The sequence below is a fragment of the Temnothorax nylanderi genome, unplaced genomic scaffold (genome assembly GCF_030848795.1).
Source record: "Temnothorax nylanderi isolate EJ_2023f unplaced genomic scaffold, tnyl_v1.0 TNYL_tig0022_pilon, whole genome shotgun sequence".
Taxonomy (NCBI): domain Eukaryota; kingdom Metazoa; phylum Arthropoda; class Insecta; order Hymenoptera; family Formicidae; genus Temnothorax; species Temnothorax nylanderi.
Window position 1 is genome coordinate 809,563 of NW_027249084.1, and position 22,333 is coordinate 831,895.

General features: G+C 36.7%; 1 protein-coding gene across 2 annotated transcripts in view; it reads left to right on the forward strand.

Annotated features, from left to right (window-relative positions):
- The window catches only part of LOC139769378 (uncharacterized), a 54,369-nt gene that overhangs the window by 17,148 nt on the left and 14,888 nt on the right, over nt 1–22,333 (forward strand). Inside the window, exon 1 of one of the 2 annotated variants that reach the window (XM_071700376.1) lies at nt 11,787–12,581. The exons of the other annotated variant lie outside the window; for it this stretch is intronic. Within the exon in view, the coding sequence (XP_071556477.1) occupies nt 12,545–12,581 (37 nt within the window). The 5' untranslated portion in view covers nt 11,787–12,544. Of the gene's footprint in view, nt 1–11,786; nt 12,582–22,333 lie in introns of those variants that run through there. 2 annotated transcript variants of the gene reach the window in all.

Genomic DNA, 22,333 nt, shown 5'->3' on the forward strand with positions numbered 1-22,333 from the left:
CTACCTCCCTTTTTTCTCAAATAAAGACAGTGCTCGGTCTAGTGCTGGACCACTAGATCATTGTTAGGACTAATTTTCCTTTTTTTATACATAATTTTGACTTTATTTCAAAACGTATACATGAACTAAAGGTAAACAAAAAATTTTGTCTATTTGTGCTTATTTTTCATTTTTTTTTTCGTGATTTTGGCACTTTTTAACAGGGTAGCTGAAAGGTTGCTATCCTTAGGTTTAGCAATTTTTGTATATTTAGAGGCTATCTTTTTCTTTAAAATGAGACCTTAATGAAATCGATGTATTGATTTTTATGAAAGATATGATTTTTAAAAGTAGGTGGGACATATGTGCCCCACTGGCTGTTAAAGGGTTAAAGTTAGCCAGATTGGCTACAAAATTGCCAGGAGCACCAGAATTCGGAATAATTGTTAAGTTTGGTGGGGTCTGCTTGCTTCAAACTGTGAGAAGTTCTACTGTTTCAAGCACTGTTTGCTTGAAACATTGCACATAAACTGTGTATAAATTGTTTTAAAAAATAAATTTGTTAGTTATAATTGTTACCTAATCAATAATAAAATAAAACTATGAATAAATTGATTTATAGAGATGATGAATAAGTAGAAAAGTAGCAAAATTGCATTCAGCCACTGCTAGTTTACCGCTGCAAACAGGGGCAATTTAGTTGTTAGTCTTCTTGTTAGTCTCACCTGCCTTCTTCTTCTTTTTATTAATTCACACACTGGGTCGATTGGGCCATGATCAAGTCGATATATAATAATAATAATAATTCCAAACGGCAGAATATACTTGGATGGATGGATGTGAACATTTTCAGCGAAGGAAAGGGGAAGAAGAAAGGAGGGAGGGAAAGTGTAATTGCGCGTGTGTGTAGCGTGTATCTGTATGTGAGTGTCCGCGGTGTCGGGTCAACCCGTAGGTTCGTTAGGCCCGAGGAATTGTGCGGCTCAGATCCCTTTGCGGAAAGTCTCACCTGCCAACACTACTATTACTAGTATTATTACAACAACAATTATTACTAGATTATTATTTTTTATATATTGATTATATTAATATAATGGTTTTCATATTAAAGTCCTATCTACACGGCGCATTTTCGATCGATGACAAAAATAACCAGCCTTACAAATAGCCAGTATTTCGGGCGGGTATCTTACATATAGATTTTATATTTACATATACATTTTGTCAGGACGTATGTACGCACGCGTCGTATGCCATTGTAGATATATTAAAGTAAATGTATGATACAAATACAGCACCGATAAGATAAAGACGATTTCCACTGCTAAATTGTTATTAGTGTGTTTAAGAAGTTACGGTTATCTAATATCAAATTGCTTCTGTTAATAGATTTAAGGAGAAAAGAGAAGACAATCGCATACAGAAGAACATTAAGCGTTAATGATATAAATACTATTTCGAGAACATTTACAGTATTGAAATCATTTACTTTGCGACATCAGTGCGCAAAAATTGCTATAAAAACCGACTTAATTAAGAGTTGATTTTATCAACGTCGAATAGTAGTAGATTAATCAAATCTTCCGTTCTTACACTATTGATTATAAACATTTTTCTGTCCACATCTTGCTGAAACTTTCAGAGACATAATAATGAAAATATTTAATTTATTTAAAAAATTGGACAGTTAAGGGCTGCGCACAATGAAAGGAATAGAGAAATGTGCGCAGCCTCTTAAGGCTCTGTTGGAAATCCACACGTGAAAGGAAACGGGCTAATTAAGAACCAATCGCTGTTGACGGTGTGAAGACGTTGAAAGATGCTGAAGATGATCCAAATAGGGACCGAAACTACGATTAAATTCAAACAAAAAGAAGAATAAACGTCTTTGCACCGTCAACAGCGATGGGCTCTTAATTATCCCATTTCTTTTCACGTGTTTATTTCATAATTTTTTTCCTTAAAAACTCTTTAGCTAAAAAGCAGGTAATATAAATAATAAATTATTAGAAAAGAATATTATCGTAGGATGAAGATTATAAATTTCTAGATTTATCTGCTATTTGTAATCAATTTTATTTAATTCAACGTTATGTTGCAAGAGAGACGAAAACATAACTTTTTATATAGAATCTTGAATATTGAATAGCTCGAATCGACCCTCATATATCTTAATCTCGATTAAGGCTGAGCCTATATTTTTGCAGCTCACTCGTGTTTACACTACAAGATATAAAACGCGAGCAGCTTAGGACCTTGACAACATTAAAGCGCAATTGAAAAGTCAATCGCGATTTATTGTGATTTCGATGCGCGTACAAGTTTCGCAAGCGCGCGATCATCCGGCGACGAAATCGTCGAAATGACAAGGAGAAATCACGTAATCGTCGCATAAGTCATCGGGGCAATGCGAGCGCGAGTCTAAAATGTCGCGACCAAGTTATCTGTTGGACGTCGGAGATAAGAGACGTATCGTTCGTTCAACCGGCACATTTATTTTGTAACATTAAGCATTTTTTACATTCCTGTCAGGTTCAATTACGATTCACTCGTGTACGTTTGTTCCTAGCGCTTGTCCCTAAAAATTACGCGGGCGTAACTAAAAGTTCCAGGAATTATTTTTCGAAAAATATTTGAAGTGTATTTACAGGTCTGAAACTTTAATACTCTTCGATGTACACCCTTTGCGATTTAATGCAACAATTCCAGCGCCTTTCTCATTTCAGAAAACACTATTTAAATTCTTCCGAAATGCTGAGGGACTACTAGCGATTTTCGTTAAACCTCATTTTTTAAAAATTATAAATCAGTATTATTCGAACGTGCTGAAACGATTGTGTAAAAGCATGCGGCTTTCTGAAAAGCAGAAAGGGTACATCATAATTGTGTATGGGCGTTTTCAGCAAGTGACACGGATGACACAGTGAATCATTTCATTATTTTGATTAACATTTGTTTAACATTTGCAAACAAAATTTATGTAAAATATTTTTCAAATAGTTCTGAACATATTTATGCATTTTCTAAAGAGTTTCCGGCACTAGCAATGTCGTATGATTTTTTAATAAATTTATATCGCTCGAGCGCCGTGTACTTAGAGAGAATAGAATAATATGCTGTACGAAATGTCGGAGTTCCGGTTTATCTAAACGGGTTGCGCAGCCCTTCTGCGCGATAACGCGAGCCAATTAGGGGCAGACTCGCGAGCTCGCGACAAGATTTTCACGCAGTGCCATCGGCAGCAGATCCTGTGTGGGCGTCTGGCGACCCCTCGCTCTCGCAGCGGCTTCCCGGAATTCTTCTTAGCAGTCTGAACTCGCTGGTTTTACGAGAGTCCTCTTCGGTGACCTTGGGGTGATGGCCAACCACCCCGGGTCCAATCATTGTAGTGGAGGTCGGCCGGAGAACTCGTTCATTCCCGGCGCCGAGAGCCCTGCCAATATGTTCCATCAGCCGCCGAATTACGCGCAACGCGCGTGCTTTCTGCGCTCTTCTCGTCACGCCGCCAATAATCGCCTCAATGGTCGATTCCTTGTCTCCGGCCCTCTCCTCAGGTCTCGAATCCCTCGATTAGCCGCATTCCGATGAAGACGTCCCTGTATGTTCGCTTCGGCGAAGTGCCAATAATTGTACAAAATAAAAGAACGGGATTAGTAATAGAAAACGTCAAATATCATTAGGTTCTTGGAGATTTCGATCTTGCTCCATTGGATCATCCTCGGTGCGAACCCGCGCCTTGTGATGGCGGCGGGGACGCTGCTACGATGCAGCGAAACTGCAATGTCACAATACATATAAGAACAGATTATAAACAAGCCTTAGTGCGTACTCAGTGTGCAGTGTGCACTATGTGCAAGCGCCCGAATTTGCTATTAGTCAACTTTAATTTTTGTAAGAACGGAATTTTCTCTTCCTCCCCCCTCTCTCTCCCCCCTCTCTCTCTCTCTCGTTTTTGTATAGCGTCTGTCACTTTCGACGTATGCACACAGAAGACAATTATTCTGTGTATATATATATATATATATATCTCTCTTTTTCGCGCTGATGATGAAATACACTTTCGAGCTCGCATTTCCCTTCCAGGTATACAGGATGTCTGAGACCACCTGTACGGGTCTTTTCTTTCAAAAACCAGATGGTGTCATTGGTTTGACCTTGCGTAGCATCGTTAAGGTCAGGTTAAGGACATCTTCAGTTTCTTAAATAAAACCCCCTATTTTTTATTGCATATTCTTATAGCTTATATCGAGAGCTTTCCAAAACACTATAATTAAATATTTTTTCATTAAGTACTTTTCGAGTTATATGGCTTGAAAGTTACAGTATTGTGACATAATATTTTGTTAAGTATTTATAATTCAAGTTCCTTACTTTTTATTTTTATACCTGATGAGCGCAGTCGATACTATATACAAGTATACCATGGTACACAAGTATACAATGTCGATGAATACTATGAGTGCGATCCACTAGACGCTTCAAACGCTTCAGAGCATCAATTTGTCCTTGTTTAATATTTGATAAACAACAAGGATGAAATGTTTCCAAGAGCGTTTGGAGCGCCAGGTGGATCGCACACTATAGGTATGTTATTTGTCTGTCATTAACTTTTTGACAGTATTGTCACGGATAAAATACTTTAAAAAATAATTTCGGGAATTTTTTTTAACTTTTCCTCATATTTCTTTGTTCTGTCATTGAAGAGAGTTTCTCGTGGATCAGATTTCAGATTCCGATAATTTAGCGTTTCCAACATTTTTAAATTCAAAGAAGAAAATCGTCGAGTCATTTCCTGCGATTTATTCGTTTATGTCCTCGTTTTGCATATTTCTCATTTGTACTTTCTTTTCCGAAGAAACTGTTAAGGACGTTCTCCGGTCCTTATACTAGAGAAAATCGATTTTCTTTAGATTTTCTTGAAACTGTGAATATACGTTAATTTAGGTGTGCTTTATGCGTGGTATAAATTTCAGTACCTCTTCCGGTATAAAAAATCAAGATATTAAGCCTCAAAGTTTCAATTTTTACCAAAAAAAATTTTTTAATTTAATTTTTTTTTAATTTTGGCATTTTTTTCTTATAGAACTCGACGAGAGGAGCCAACTTTGGTCCTTTTGACCAACCTCGTATCTCTTACCGTTTGGCCTGGAAAACCTTTTCATTAGTAAAAGTTGAAACTTTGAGGCTCAGTATCTTTATTTTTTATACCGGAAGAGGTACTGAAATTTATACCACGCATAAAGCACACCTAAATTAACGTATATTCACAGTTTCAAGAAAATCTAAAGAAAATCGATTTTCTCTAGTATAAGGACCGGAGAACGTCCTTAATTAAATTTTTACGTAACAAGTTATCTGCAAATTACTTAACAAAATTTAAAAAGATATTTCGAGACGAATGGTTGCGTTCCGATTATCGGTTTGAATAGAATAGATACTACTTCGAATTCTTTTGTCCTTCTTTTTTTTTACTCAAGATTGTCGCCACCGATGTTTTTGTACATGTTTCGCTTTATTCCATTGTCAAGACACATGGTTGTTTCTTGTGCCAATTATTTGCGCCGTGAAGGTATTACCTGAGAAATTGTTTTCGCTTGAACCCTTTTTCTCTTCCCCTTCTTTTCTTCCCCTCCTTTTTTCACTTTAGACTACTACACCATCGACGCTCTCGTTCCCCTTTAAGGTAGTTCGATGATGAACAACAAAAGTGATAGGTTTTATTTTTTTATATCGAAAGAAGGAACTCTCCTGAATCGATTAAGCCCAGAAAATATATAATTTACCGTCCCGTTCTCAAGATATTTAATTTCAAAATTAGGTGATTTTTATGATATTAACATTGGTCTAATAGGAAAAGAGATATTTTCCTATGAATAACACGAGTTTGCGAAAAATTTTTTGCCAAAAATGTCCGAACAATATATATCGATGGAAAGAGGACACTGTGAAGAAGCCTATAGTTGAAGGTGAACACGATCTATCGTACAGTTTTTTTTTATTAATAATTAAAGTTGAAAACTAGTCAAGCAACGCGTTAACACACACTTTATTTTAATCTATTTCAGGCAAAATATTATTCTACAACGTAAAAATTACTTACTAATGGTCTTTTTACGTCGTTACGATGCTTTGCGATGCGTTATCCTATTTTTTTATAATCATATAAATAAAAAAATCATGAACATTGTTTTGACTTCGGCCCTTCATCATCGAACTACCTTAACCGAGAACATTTGTTTCGTCGTGTCGCGGCACCTACCCTTTGTCAAACGTCAACCATCGATTCACGCACATGTGAAATGTACTTGACGTATTTTTTCTTCCCGTCACATCGCGGCGAATGGCGAATATCGCGCATAGTCTAGCGCCAGCTTAACGACAGTGTCGTTATCGTTGTGGTTGCGCAGGTATACTATAATGGAAAAAAGCTGCGCAACGACAGTATATCGATAACGATACTGTCGTTAGAGTTACAGAATAGGGCTACTGGACGAGACTTTTTTTCTTTTTACATTTAACATTTACATTTAAATCTTATACTTTTAAATTGTTATATACCTACAATTTTTAAGCATTTTGTAATTGATTTTTTTATTTTGATCACACTTTATTTTTAGAAAATACGTAATAAATACTTTCATCCTAACCAATATTAATAGAACGACAAGCTGATTGAGTTAAAAATACTGTAACACTTGAAAAATATCTTATATAAAGAACTAAGAAAGTTCTAAAAAGCACGCGTTGACATATGTACTTACCCCATAAAAACTATAATACTAACAGGAACTAAAGAAAACTTGGGCAAAACGTCAGATATAACACTTTTAATAATTCCACGGTATTTACAACAGCGCTCCTAGCCGTAGCTTTGTTAAACATAACGAGTGGCATATTCCCCACACTGGCATATTCCCCCGAGTTACCCTAATAATACATAATTAGCGCATAAAGCTGGATGCACAATACAAAGACTTCCGATAGGTTGAAAATCTATTATCTGTGTTATACCTCGTTCCTGTTGCCTGTACCCCCACTTGGGTCTAAGAGACTCAGCCAAATTTTTGAGACATTATGAAGATGGCTCTGCGGCGTAAAAAAAACCTTTGGTCCTTCCCTTTGCCGCTAAACAGATCCTCAGTTGTCGCTCAGTTGCAGAACAGTGCGAACGTAAAGATAGTATCGGGTTTCAAGGACTCAAGTGTGCTCGGTTGAAATTCAAAAGTAAGTGCCTCGCTTTTTGCTAATTTGGTACTAAATAAGTAGTATTGAATAAATATTAACGTTTTTGTTACAATCTTTCGATATTAACAATTATTTATAAGTGGTTTATAAGTATGACTTTAAGGGGCTTCCCTAGTGTGACAGGGCCTAAAATGAATGATTTTTAAAAGGAAAACGACAATTGATAAACAACTTTTCCCACATATTTTACTATATTTCAAGAGTGCATACAAATTTTTTCAAAATTTTATATCTGTTATTAAGCCCGTGCCAGCCATTTTTTTGGAGCGCCGCGAAAAAACGGTAACCACGATTGCAGCCGTTGTAGTTATCTGAAACAAAAAAGCAAAGGAATTCTTAATCTACTTGAGTGTGGCTATCGTCTGAAGCAGAATCATGAAAAAATATTGAAAATTAAAAAAATTATAGCGATTATAATTATTTTCAGTTTTTAGTTTCAATTTTCAGAGAAAAAATTTTCAATATTTTTTCATGATTCTGCTTCAGACGATAGCCACACTCAAGTAGATTAAGAATCCTTTTGCTTTTTTGTTTCAGATAACTACAACGGCTGCAATCGTGGTCACCGTTTTTTCGCGGCGCTCCAAAAAAATGGCTGACACGGGCTTAATAACAAATATAAAATATTGAAAAAAATTGTATGCACTCTTGAAATATAGTAAAATATGTGGGAAAAGTTGTTCATCAATTGGCTTTGTCGTTTTCCTTTTAAAAATCATTCATTTTAGGCCCTGTCACACTAGGGAAGCCCATTAATATTAATGCTTTATATAGAATGTGTATACACGGATAAGTCATATTTAGTCATGGTAGTCATGTTTTTTTATCGTTTCTAGTTTAATTTTTTAAGAAATCACGCGAAAACATTTACTTTTACGAAAAAGGAGACCTCGAAAATCGGCCTACTTGACCCCTGGAGATTTCGTTGATAACGATAAAAAATTACATCGCTCTATATTTTTCCTTAAGGGGGGATCCTGCTGTACAGGGTCCAAAAAATTGAATTTTTTTTAAATCAATAGTACACTATTCGTGGAATATATTCCTAAAGTTACAGTACAAAATTCGAAATTTTAAAGCATTACAGCCATTTATTACGCGCAGGTATACGAGCGCGCGAGCCGCGACCGGCGCGACGGCTATTGTATTGCGGCATGCTCGTACCTGTCTCACCCTCGCACCCTCGCCCTTGCACCCCTCATCTCCTTTCTTTTCTCTCCAACACACTCTTCCCTACTCCTTTACCCCGCTCCTTCGCTATTTCTCTATCTTTCTTGCTTTCACCCTACTACTTTTTCTTCTCGTCATCTCCTCTCCTCAGCTCTTCTCTTTTCTATCTTTCGTCTCCTTCTGAAACTCCAAAAAACTCAAAAAAACTACTAAAAAAACCCTCTCTACTATTGCTCCTCGCACCCTCTCCTCCTTTCCTTTCTCTCTTCTCTGCAGCCCTTCTTCCAGTCTTCTCTCAGCCTTACTTTTCTCCTGACCAAATTATCGTCCCTCCTTACTTTTCTCTTCTTCCTCTCCCTCCTATCCTGCTCTTCCTCTTTTTCCCTTTTCTCTCTCCATCTCCTCCACCCAGCCACTCCTGTTGTCACCTTCTTCTTCCTCCATTCTCCTCCGTCTCTTTTCGCCTTTCCCTTCCTTTGCCGTCGACCCTCCTCTCTCCTACCTCGCCGTCTCCTATTCTTCTCAACTCTCAACCTGTCTCAACCCCGCTCCCTTCCATCTTCTCGCCATCTTTCCTTTTCTTTCTTTCTCACCTTCTGCCCTGCGGCGGCCGATCTACAACAAATACCCTTCAGCTCAGCGCTTCCTTTTTTCTCTATCTTGCTCTTCTTGCTTTCACTATCTCACCCCTTCCCTCTCCTCTTGCTCTCTTGCTTCCTTGGGTATAATCGTACGTAAAATTGCGTATTTTCGCCTATTTGGATAATCTCTTGCAGACAATTAGAACCTGCATCAATATGCATGAATGTCTGTAGACCATGCCCACATCCTTGCCCCCTCCCCCCCCCACACACACACACACACACAGGATGGGCAAAATCCGACCAGCAACCTCTCCGTGATCCTCATCAAAAGCTCATGCTGGCGATAACTGAACAAAAATGCATAAGTAACTTGGATACGCGAAAAAATCATACAAACCTTAATTTTTTTTTATTTGCAAGGAAAATTCCATATTTTACGATGGTTATGATAATATTCGGGAAAAAAATTTATTGCAACCCGTCAAACTATACCAATTTTTTGGAGAAAAAAACACGTTTTTACTTTTGAAGAGATGGGAGGGGGAGAAGATAAAATAAAAATCTAACGAAAGTTTTTTAAAGTAGACTTTATTCTTTAAAATAAAAAAATTCAAAATACGACAATTTTTCGCGGAGATATGCTTATTTGATGTTATGCAAAATTTTGATATGAATTGAGTGTTGCGATGCATTTTGTTGACCAGTGTACTATGACAATTTCACATATTATTTATTTTATCTTCTATATGTATTTCATATATATTCCAGTAATCTGACAAATCCATTAATTCGGCCCTACTTGGTTTTTAATAGTGTCAGATTAGCGAGAGTTTACTGTATACAGTTTTCCGAATGGAAAGTTTCCGACATCTCGCGAGCAAACGAAATATCGATTTTGATTGGAATAATGTTACGAAAATAGAAACTAGTGTTATCAGAGAAAATATAAAAGTTTGCTTGATTTTCAGTAAGCCATAATTCTAAGTAAATTTTAAATATTGAAGAGACGAAATTTAGAAAAATTTAGAAAATATTTAAGTATTAAATAAATATCCTCATATTCGCTTAAAAATCAAGAAAATTTTAATTGTGACAATGGTAAATATTAAATACCTACTTTTAATTTTTTTATTGTGATATAATATTATGTGGTTCAAATGTATGTAATTTTATAAAAATAATACATTTTTACATATTTTATATGTACTTTTAATTTAAATATTTAAATTAAATATTTATATATAATTTACATATTTAAATTTAATATTTACATATAATTTACATATTTAATTTAAATACTTATATAGAATTATCACACATAATTTTTTTATTTAATATTAGTTCTTTTATTTTTATAGCTGTTTGCTTTCTATGGCTCCTACTTTCTTATAATGATATAATTAATATTTGTATCTTTTTATCTGTGGATTTTAGCTTTATTGCCATAATTATTTAATAAGTTGGCTTTCATAAAATATTGATTTGTTTTTGTTCGTCTGGATCTTGCGCTCGGTTTTATGCAAGGTTCGTATGCTTTTCTATAAAGTTTAACATAATGAGACGCTGCTCATTCATAGTCTTCTTTCTTTTCTGTTGATAAGAAAATATAAAATAAATATTTTTTGTAACATAATTATATATATTAATATGTACAAAATAAATTATTATCAAAATTTCACGTAATTACATAATAGCATATGTTTTATCCAATAAAAACTGTTAGTATATATTTATTATATGCACAAATAATAATTTTCTCAGAAACATATACGTAAACAAATTTGTATATAACACAATATTTGATAACGTATCAATTAAAAATAACATATCAATAATAAGCTTTTTATAATTATAAATATTTAAATATGATATGTATTTCATTCTTTTGTTATATCTTATTTTTCACCGTAATATTGACCATCAATTTATATTTATCAAATATTTTTAATATAAAATTAATATATTTTACTTACATTACTATGCCAGAAAAGAATCTAGAAATGTCATGTGTCATCATACCAGCAGAACGGCATTATCTGCTGTTCTGTCAGTATGATGACACATTTCCAGATTTTTTTCTTGCATTGTGATTCGTTGAAATCGTTTGTTTCCCTCGTTCCGTATATTCGGTTTATTTTCATCTCAAAAAAACATATGGAAACGTGCGGAAAGTCGGTTCCATCAGAGAAAATCGATTTTTATCCCAATTCCGACAAAGTTCATAACAAGATATATAAATGGAATCCCGATTGGAAACACACTAATCGAAATCTTATATTCCGATCGAATTCCGAAAAATTCCATAATACGTATTTTTTTGTAACAATTATTTATATTAATATATAAATAAGCTGACTATACCTGGCGACAATAAGTTTAAAAAAATATATATATGTATGTACGTATGTAGGTATGTACGTATGTATATATATATAAATAATAGCTTAGTTTGCTACTCGTTGTTCCCTGCTCTCTCTTCCACCAAGATTGTCAAAGCGCGAAACTACAAAAGTATAAAAGATAGGTACCTTGACACGCTGAGGATTCAAGAGTAAAACGGCTAAACTTGTCGATGACAAAAATAGGCCTGTGTCAGATTTGTTATCTGTTATCGTATAAGCTTTAGGGCTTTCGGTCGCGTGGCTCGCGAAGAACCTCCGTCTTCGAAGTGAGGTTTGCTCGACTAGAAGAGAAGGTCTTTTTAAAGACATATCGCTGAGCCTATAACGACGCGGCTTCAAGTCCGGTCTTTCCCGCTTCGCCGCGATCGCGACAGTCGGCACGGTGGGGTAAAAGCACCCGCGGTTTCGTTAGCCGGCAGACTTAGCAGTCACGCGCGTATCGCCGACTAGTGCGGAGTGCCGTTGCTGCCGTGTGACTCGCGTAAAACTCGCGGAATTTGCAGCTCGATAAAGCGTACTGTCGACACCGCGCAGGTGGTGCTTGATCGTCTCCCAACTGGTGTTGAATCGTTTCCGGTTACCGGTGCGCGATCAGGAGAGCTTAGTACCCACGTTACCACGTTCGCGATCGTTACATCGGTGGAAATAAGAAAGACACGAACTGGATGTGGCAATCGCGTCCAGACCGGGCGGGGACGAACAGTTTTCGACGACACACGTCGCGCCGCGCCGCCGCCGCGACGGGAAGCGCGTCTCAAATGCGGCCACGCCGGGGAAATCGATCGGCGATCACGTCGCCGTCGACGCCGTTCTCGCGCCTCCGTCCCGTCGTCAATGACGGCCGCCCGCACGTGATCGTGCGAATCGGACGCACGGACTTTTACCAAACCGGTTTTCGCGCCTCCGGCTTGCGAGAGGCCGCGCGCGAACGGCACGCTCGCTGTCGTGACTTTTGAGGGAGATTCGTCCACGACACGTAAGAAACTATCGTGGCAAATTCGCTTTCTTCCTTCTTTTTTTGTATGGATTGCCGACCCTTGGTCTACTGCTAAAGACAGTTCCTCAGATCTTTAAGATCTTAAGCCCGCAAATGTCGCTGTTTGTTGGATATCTCGAAGATTTGATGCCGAAGGGCCCAGAAGAGTGCTATCTACGAATGCCAGCATGCAGTTAGGACAGAGGATGGGCAATGACAGGCCAGGTATAGAACTGGCAGAGTTACAACAATGTCTATAAGAAAGTCATATCTTGAATAAGAATATTTTATAAGGCTTTACCAAATATCACTGCTTTCACATTTCTTCTTTTTCTTCTTTATTGAATATCCGACCCTAGTTGGGACGCAGGATGCTTTCCGAAACTTTTTAATCTGAATCTTTTTTGGAGAACTTTGAAACACAGACATATGGAGTAAAGATTGGAATTGAATCAACTAGTTACTTAGTGTTACAGTCCTAATCCTAAGTTGTAGATCTCATATTAATAATAAATTATCTCCGGTCGATTCTAATTCTACATTGAAACGACGAGGTGAGATTCATTTTTTAAAGGTGACAGCGGTAATCGCAGAGATATTTCTGCGATTGTATAGAATAGTTGTTTATATAATACAAGTCACGGTTGCGCTGAACTGCCACGTTAATGAATTGAGCGAAAGCGGGCCTCGCTGTCGACGGTTAGATTATTTAGATTAGATCTCCTTTCACTATCACGTGCATTATACGTTGATCATTAATAAACTCTTAGAAAAATGTCAGGTTTATAGAATTGGAGAATGAATAAATATCGAAAAATTATAATTCCCACTTTCTATTAATTTTTATTTAATTTTCAAAAAGTAAAATATATTTTATTCCGCAATGTATCTCTATCCATTTTTTAAATATGTATACAGTGAGTAAAATAAGTCATATGTTCTCATTTGAGACTTCAAAGTTGATCCCAGTTGCCACTACTTCCGGTCAGTTCCGGAAAACAGAACATTCGATTCTTCTAAGGGGCAAGCAAGAACTAGAAAATTAGGTTTTAGTTTTGAATAGCTTGCAATGTGCTTATAAGCAAAATTTTATGAGTGTATCTCCCTCGTCTTCTAATAAAAAATTAAAAAAGTTATTCAAAACTATAAGTCGCATACTATATTAAAAGTCATTTTATGACCACTATCAGTCATCCATTGTGGTTGTGGTAGTAAAGTAAAGTCCACCTTAACTTTTGATTCTACGCGTTTCCAGTTTAAAACATATCTTTTTTTTTTTAAATAAAATATTAAAATTTTTTCGCAAGATGATAGATAAATTTGTTGAAAATTAAATTACAGAGGTTGGAATTTTTATATCTTATTTATTAATAAGATAAGTCACTCTGTTATAAGATATAAATTTTTCACAATATCGGACGTGCGATTTATAAATAAAAGCAACTCAACAATATATTATGAGACCAGGGAAAACTAGGAACATCGAATAAACAGAATTTTTTACACGCACATCTCGATATTGTGAAAAAGTTTTCATCTTATAATAGAGAGCTTTTTTTTATTAATAAATCAGATGAAAAAGATTTTAATCATTGTAATTAAATTTTCAACCAATTTGCCTTAAAAAAAAATTTTAACATTTTGTGAAAAAAAAAAAGGTTCATCGGCAGTTGGGTTCGAACTGCCTGTTTGTGAGACGCATGTTACGATGTCTGTAAAGGTTACACTCTACTACCGCGGCCACGATCGGCATGAGAGTTTACTACACTAAAACTTGACAAACTGATTCTGAATACCTTCGTTAATTTTTCATTAGAAAACAAGGGACCATGCATTCATCAAGTTCTCATTAATAAACATCCTTTAAGCTACTTGCAGAAATTTCTTAAATTAAAAATTGATTTCCTAATTCTTGCCTGCTCCTTGTTAAACATTATATTTTATGCCATACTCTAGCAGTTTAAGGGCTTATAGAACCCTGACAGGAGTAAAAATTAGGACAAATTTTGGGAGTTATAAAAAGTTATAAATTTTTCTAAGTATTAATTTTTATTATGTTGATTCTTTTGCAGAACAGAATTGAAATGAACACAATGATGTTAATATTCACCATAAAATCTAATTTTTTTATTACCAAGGTATTGTTATTTTAATAGACATACATAACAAAAAAAATTTATACTTCTATTAATTTACAACTTTTCCTCCTGTCAAGGTAATCTTTTAATAATTAACGATAGTATCCACTCTAACTTAAGATTCGTCCAAAAGTAAAAAATCCTCACTTATAAGCTGAGATTAGGAAATATATTCTTAAAGCAATATGGTGGAAATATAGAGGAAATTCAGAGAGTATACGGCAATGAATAAACATTCCTGTTCATAAAAAACTTTGAAAGAGCATTTTTACATCTCATCGAGAATGTCACACGTGACGAAATATCATCTCGTTCTCGTTCGGATTCGCATTCGTCAATCGTCGTTGGTATAACGCGCGCTTTTTCAGGGATTACGTCGGCATGAGTGCTAGCGTAGGCGTCCTCGCGACTCGCGTACAAGAGCACGTGGTCGCGCGCATGATCCACTATATTCAGAAGTAGAAGGAGAAGGAGGCTTTCCGTGCAAACGCTCATGTGAACCCCGTCTCGCGAGCGTCACGGCAACACGTGCTCGCCGGGTTTGACGAGACAGCCCGCGCGAACGAGCGCGATGAAAAAGCCGCGATACGATATCCCATGTCGAAACGTTTGTCGTTTTAACGTCACGGCCGCGTACTTATAATTTCAGGAATTTTAGAAATAAAATTTGGATAGGATTTACGTACTTTCTTGACGAATTGTTCAAAATTGCCGAGAGTCAAATTATAATATCGGACCACAGATATTTTTGGACAAAAGTAACGTCAGATACGTCAGATAAATACTAGTATAAATGCACCTTTTAAAACTTTACGTTCAGATGCACATTGTGCCGGAGTATTGTAGCGTTCATGTTCACCTCTGTGACATCTGCTTGTGACACACGCTGTCAGCACACTTTGCATTGAATACGACGATTATATATCAGCCTGACCGAATCCATATGCAATGCACTCCGTTGATCGTCCGTAGGTCAATCTCGATCGTGATGGCTTCGATCGCGTGTTTCAGATTTTCATGATAACGTATTCCGCAGATTTTTTTTCTGGCTTGTAAATAATAGCATAATAAAGTCGTAAATGTTACAGGAGATTCGGAAAGATATTTTTCCAGGAGATTTTTTTAATTCTTCTTTCAAATGTTCCTTATACTGTAATGACTTTCCAAACGGTAGTTAAAGTGAAAGTTTTATGGCTTTATATTGTCTTTGAAAGAGAACTAACGTGAAATTTGATCTTTTCTTTTTCTCATGCTACCTGTACATTAAATTTGAAGTTGATAAAAAATTGGAAGTATAAATGTAAGAACACTAAGGGTAAAAAGGAGGGGAAAAAGGGGGAGGAAAAGAAAAAAGAGGAGAGAGAGAGAGAGAGAAAGTTTTATTGGTTTATTGGTCACCGTCTTCAAATATGACGGATTTTTTTACGAGAGAATAAATCACATAGTACAATGACGACGACGACGACGACTGTTACCTAGACGTACACGAAGGCAAGAAGAGCTATCCTAATTTTACGCCGTCGGGTTACTGGACCTTACGTAACTGCAAAACTCGAGCGCTAAGTTTAGTAGGTCTCTATCTCTCTTAGCGTACACTCTCTAGCGGCGGATTCCATTTCCGGAGGCGCCGCCGTCTTGCGAAATGCACATGCACTCCTCGAGGAAAGATTCCTGTCGCCTATTCACGAGATATCAGGACTTTGAATTAGGATATTGATCGAAGAAATCGATCGCATTCAAATACGCAATTATATCGCGTTTGCAAAACATATAATGTACAATATTTGAAACAAGTCTCGTATTTCTACGAGAGTCTCTTAAGTTTTTCTTCTATACAGAGATGCTAGATTGAGATTCCGACTGACGGAATGCCCCTCTCTGCTTACGCACTTAAAGACGCTATGTCTGAGATATAAGTATGCTGGAGGGGACACTGTCACACTACGTCCGTGGACGGAAAACACGATCCAGAGGCAGGTAGATAAGGTTGGGATTTCTGTCCTTTTCTGTTGTACTAGACGCATGCGCATATTACTGAGAGAAAGATTTGTGTTTGTCATTACAAATTGTATAATATAAGGCAGCCTGCCCTGATGTTTATCTCTATCTTTCTCGGCCGCGTCGCGCTACCCTCTCCAGTACCCTCTCCAGTACACTTACATCTCAGTGTTTGTCATCACAAATTCGTGACAACTGTCGTCGCACAATAGACAATAGAAATTTTATATCAATCGTCGTTATCTATTATCGACTTTTCGTTGTTGTTTAAATATATGATTTATTCAAAAGAGAAATTGTAATCTATTGCGTTTATCTTGCGACTATCTTTCGGCCGATAAAGACGACTATCTGCCGATCACGTTAGTTATTTTTCTCTCGTAACGTTTACCACATTGAAATTTACGTTCAAAATATTTTAATAACCTTAATATCTGGAATATCTATTTTAATTATATTATGTCATTCTGATGGGATAATTTCAAGCCAGTTTTATCCTTTTTTTACCTTCGCTTTTCTTTCCTTATCTCTCTTTGCCTTTTCGCGTTCCTTCTAACTTCGGTCTCTGTTTGACCCGAACGCGAATCAGTCCGATACTCGCGCTAAATATGGAACCAGCGGAACACTTGGATTATTTTGAGAACGAGTCTTCCTAGCATTAGTAGATGTGACTACCTATTACATCGCGCCGCTAGGTAAGGGGCGACAATTCTGTTGAAATACGCCTCTAATTGGTCTATACAATTTACGAAAAAGTTTTTTAAATTCTTTTTTTTTTATGAACGATACATGTTAAAAAGTACGATTAAAAAGCTCGATTCGATCCTAGCCAAAACGTTACATTATATTTTGACCGTGAATCCGAACCAGTGAACGTTCGAACATAAATTTCATGGATAAAAGCGTATAAACTCGGATCGATAACCTCTTCTTAGCTGCCGTTTTTTTTTTAACATCGCGCTTCGTAGCGACGGTCAACTCTACGAGGGCCCCGCTAAATTTACTGTGACACGAAATGCCAGCCTCTAAACTCACCACCAACCACATACCAGGGTGTAATGACACTTGGCAGGGTCGCAATGCTGTTGGCTGTTGGCAACGTCATTGCAATGATTGGTCGAGAAAGGGGCAGGTCGTACATTTTTTTATGATTCCACTGTTAATTTAGGGTGGCTTTGAACGAGACACCCAAATTAACAACTTAATGAGACATCTGTTTCAACCAGGGATGTATTACGATAAAAGACATCCCCGGAAACTTTTATTCTTAAATTATCTTAGGTTAATTATTAGAGTCCGAAAATTCGGTTTCGGTTTTGGTTGAAATTGAAAGAGAGTTTTGGCGACGTAACCGAAACTGTTTATTTTCCACAGCTTTTCCAAAGACTTATTTAAAAAATATTTTTATTTTATGTTTAGAAATTTTATTATTATTATAATATGATTGTGATACTATTACAATCATATTACACATATTTCCATCGCATCACTCTGCCAAGTTTCGCGCTTCCTTCTCTTACTGTGCAGTCAAATATTTCAATGACCTTCCCTCTACCATAAGATCCTTATCCTCTTTGTCTTCTTTTCGTACAGCTACGTCCGCCTTCATTTTGTCGACTGCACTTCCTACCAGAAATGCATCTCAACCTGCGCATCACTAATTTGCTTACACGATGTCGTGTCTACTAACGCGCACACGTGCGCATCTGTGTGCGAGTTGTATGTTACGCGTCTAGTATATAAGTTTAGTATATAAGTTTAAAATTTTATTCTCGTGAGCGAATCCACCACTTTGTATGTCTATTTTACATTTTAACATTGTTCTCCACTGGTAGGCTTGGAAACAACGCGTGTTGATGCCTCACCATTTGCGTGCTCTCTTTACATATTTATACTCCCCACGACTGTATCCCCACTATAAGCATCGCAATAAAATTAAATTAAAATTAAATTAAATTAAATATTACACATTATTATTTTAATAATTAAATTATAATATTTATGAAGAAAAAGTGTACATATGTGCGCGTGTATATTGCCTTTCTAGGATTCCCATGAAAGTTTCGGTTTTAGTTGAAATTGACACATTTTGACAACCGAATATTTATTTTCGGTTTCGGCCAAAATTAAAAAAGATTATTTTGGTCGGACTCTAGTAATTATGTCTCATGTTATTGTCTTATGACATCAAATGGCGTTCAATTCTCGACGCTGCAATTGGTCACAGAACTTTCTAATTTTTTGTACAAAAGCACCAATCGCTGTCAATAGGTGTGGCCAATGGCAACGTGAAAAAAAATGGGACGTTTCCTCTCATCACAAAAGCCTTTTTGGCCAGTTGGGTCGAACTAAAACGACTTTTGTTTTGAATTATTTACTGGCGACGGAAGTTATTACTGTTTTGTTTCCTCTCATGTTTTATGTTATTACAAGCTTTGATCATTTATTAAAAAGTATAATTTTTTCAAGATTAAATGACATTTATTCTCGATTATTAAATCTTTAAAAAGTTTTTAAGAATAAAATATACGTTTTTTTTCCTCACGAAAATTCTTTGCCTTATTTTAAAATTGCTAAGACTAAAATAAATATTTTTTTACTTTTATGTTTTATGGCTCTTGAATTGAGGAAATAGAAGAAATACCGTAATTTTTGATGTGCTGATATACTGATCCGCCCCTCTTCATTGACCTTTCTGCTTAATTTCTTGAACGATCGAGAGTGAGTTCCAAGTTGTTGTAAATTCAATGTGGGGGACACGATTTTATCGCGCTGTGTTTGCTGTGTATCGGCCTCGACGTAACGGCTCGCCGTCCGTCTTCGCCGCTCGTCCGTTTTCTATACATTCGACGTTTTACGTCGCTTTCGTTCGACCTCTGCTTCGCATAAGTTTTGCATAATCGAATAACAAGTACGACCACCGCTCCGGAGACCGCCTCGTGGAAAGGGAAATCGACCTTAGAGTTTTATTTCCATACGATTTACGGGTATGCGTATAGACGGTGACATCTTTTGATAGGTATAGTCACAGGGTGCGCAACATTCGCACACTCGTTCACGCATTTGCCCCTTTTCGCGCGATCACGCACGCACGCATACCTTTTTTTTACGCAGGGAAATCTACTACTGGGATCCCGGGACTGGCCCGGTTTACCCAGTAGCCCCCCCTTGTCGGGGGAAAGACCCCCCGCCTCCGGGGAGAGGCGAGGGGAGTGCCGGATTTTTACCGGCTAAAACCCTGCGGGTGTCGATCCGAGCGCGTTTGTGGTAGGAGGGCCCCGGAAAACGCACTGATTCTTCCGGGGCCCTCCCCGCGCCACGTCCGAGTGATCGGGCACCTATCCCGGGAAAATACGCATACCTGCCCCTTTCCTTTTTTCCTTTGATCTTTGCCGAACAAGCGGCTCTTTTGATTTCTTTTATGCATCTGTCGTACCGTTTATTTAAAAATGTACTATTTTTTCTTTTCACATTTCTAAAAACAGCACGAATGTCTTCGGTTATAGGTTTAGAATTGCTCCGTGTACATAGTATGGATATGATTAAAGTCGTAGCTCTCTATCTCAAATCGTTCGTAATGTTACGCGACCTATCACGCGCTTTTTCTGACTTTTCGTAGATATCGCTGATTTATGCAACGTTCTGGATGTTATTTACCGCGCGCTCGCGACCTGTTAACTCGACGTAAACGTTAAGCAGTTATAATAAAAACCTGATACGAGACGGCTCTTGCGACGCTGCGATATTATATATATAACATTGTATTGTACATAACATCGTTCGCGCGTTCGTATATAATTATCACTGGTTGCCTTCATTGGCGAGGACATCCAGCTTCTTCGTCTCGTTCGTTCTGTCGAAAGCTATTGAGCTATTATAACCATTCAGATTATTTACGACTAACCGAGAACGTTCTTGTCACGGTGGGTGGTATATCCCTATAAGGAAAATAGCATTTGACTAGGAAAATAGCAAGAATAAATGGTGAAAGCTATTTGACCAGGCAGATAGCATTTGCCTAGTCAGAAGCTATTTTCCTTAAATAACCATTTGCCTACGACATATCAACTATTGTCTTTTCCATTTTTCAGAAGACTTCCGCGTTTGATTAATGGAACTTATACTTTTTCTTTATCTAAAATATAGCAAAAGAAGTTCTTACACACACCCAAAAAAAAAAAATAATCTTAGTTTTAGCGGAATCCTTTAAATCTTAGAGGATTTTATTCTTATATATGGCCTCAAGCGGAATCCTCTAAAATCAAGAGGAAAATATTCTAAGCACAATATTTTTACAATTAGAGGAATTTTGTCTTGCATTTACAATCTTGCTCTTCTTAATATCATTTTCCTCTTGTATACAGATTATATTCCGTTTCAAGTAAACATATTTCTTTTAATACAAGAGGAAAACCGTTAGAATAATATGTAATAGATTTTTTATGAATAGTCCACTTTATTGACAGAGGAATACTCTTTCTGTAAAAGTTTTTGCTTGGAATATAGGATTACAGGAAATTTCACTTTGTAAATAGAATACTTTTTTTTGGGTGCAGGTTCCTTAATCCTTGTTATACTCCAATGTATTTTGTGAGGATATAGAGTGACTCATTGTCAGTATATGAATTATGGTATGCTTTATTTGTGTTTTGTCACGCCTTAAAGGTACTTTTCAACCTAAAAGTCAAAAGGGCGCTTTCACTTTTTAACGTGCAAATCTTAAAAAACAAGGGATAGAAAAAAATATTTAGAATAAATGTTTAATAGTAAGTTATGTAAGTTTTATAAAGTAGAATAAACAAAAATTATAAAACAAATTTTATATTGCAAAAAATTTTTTGCAAATTTTTTTTTACATTTTTGTTTATATCACTTTATAGACTTTAACTTACCATTGAACTTTTATCTTGAACACTTTTCTCTATGTCTTGTATTGTAAAAGTTAGTCCCGGTCTACAATAAGTGTTTTAAGCCCTAAGCCCTAAGAAATTGACCAATCACAGTCAATTATTCTCCTCAAATTCAACTGTAATTGAACAATTTCTTAAGGTTTGGGGCTTAAAACACCTATTGTAGACTAACACGTTAAAAAGTGAAAGCGCTCTTTTGACTTTTAGATTGAAAATCATATATCTTTAAAGGGCGATAGGACACAAATAATGAACATTACCGTTATTCATGTATTGAGTCACTATACATACTTACAAAAATTCAACCAAATCGAAGAGTTCGGGTTCGGGATGTTCCTTTGTAAGACACATTGTTGAAATTAGTTGCACCTGCATTCATCACGAATGTCAGCCAATCGCAAGGCCAGGCGCTTTAACTGCCTGACCATTGAATCAAATTGCTTCGCGTTCCGGCCGCTTTCCACACACTGCAATCATTTGCCTGAGACCTCACGTTTATTTGCGAGTTCCCCGCGTAACCCTGAATTGCATAACCCAGACCCCTGATACGCGTGCGCCGGTTTCAATGAAAGGGAGTCTCGAGCCAATCTCAGGCCGCGCGCCGCGCAACGTGTGCGATACGTGTGGTTCGATTGCGCTCTGGTAGGCTCTCTGATTTTTTCTCTGATCCCATTTAGTTGTTTCCTTCTAACCCCGTTCTGGTCCTTTCGTCCGATAGTATTTATCGAAGTCTTTCTGTAGGAATCGTCGATACCGTGCAAGATACAACGCAATTACCTTTGATCTTAAGACTATTGGAACTGACTTTATGCTAAAGCTGTCAGAGATCAAATTGACTCATGTGTAATGCATGTTTATTGCAAGGATATTTATCATTTTAAGAAATCCAAATTTTGGAAATAAACAATGTTAAGTGATAGAAATAAAGTCA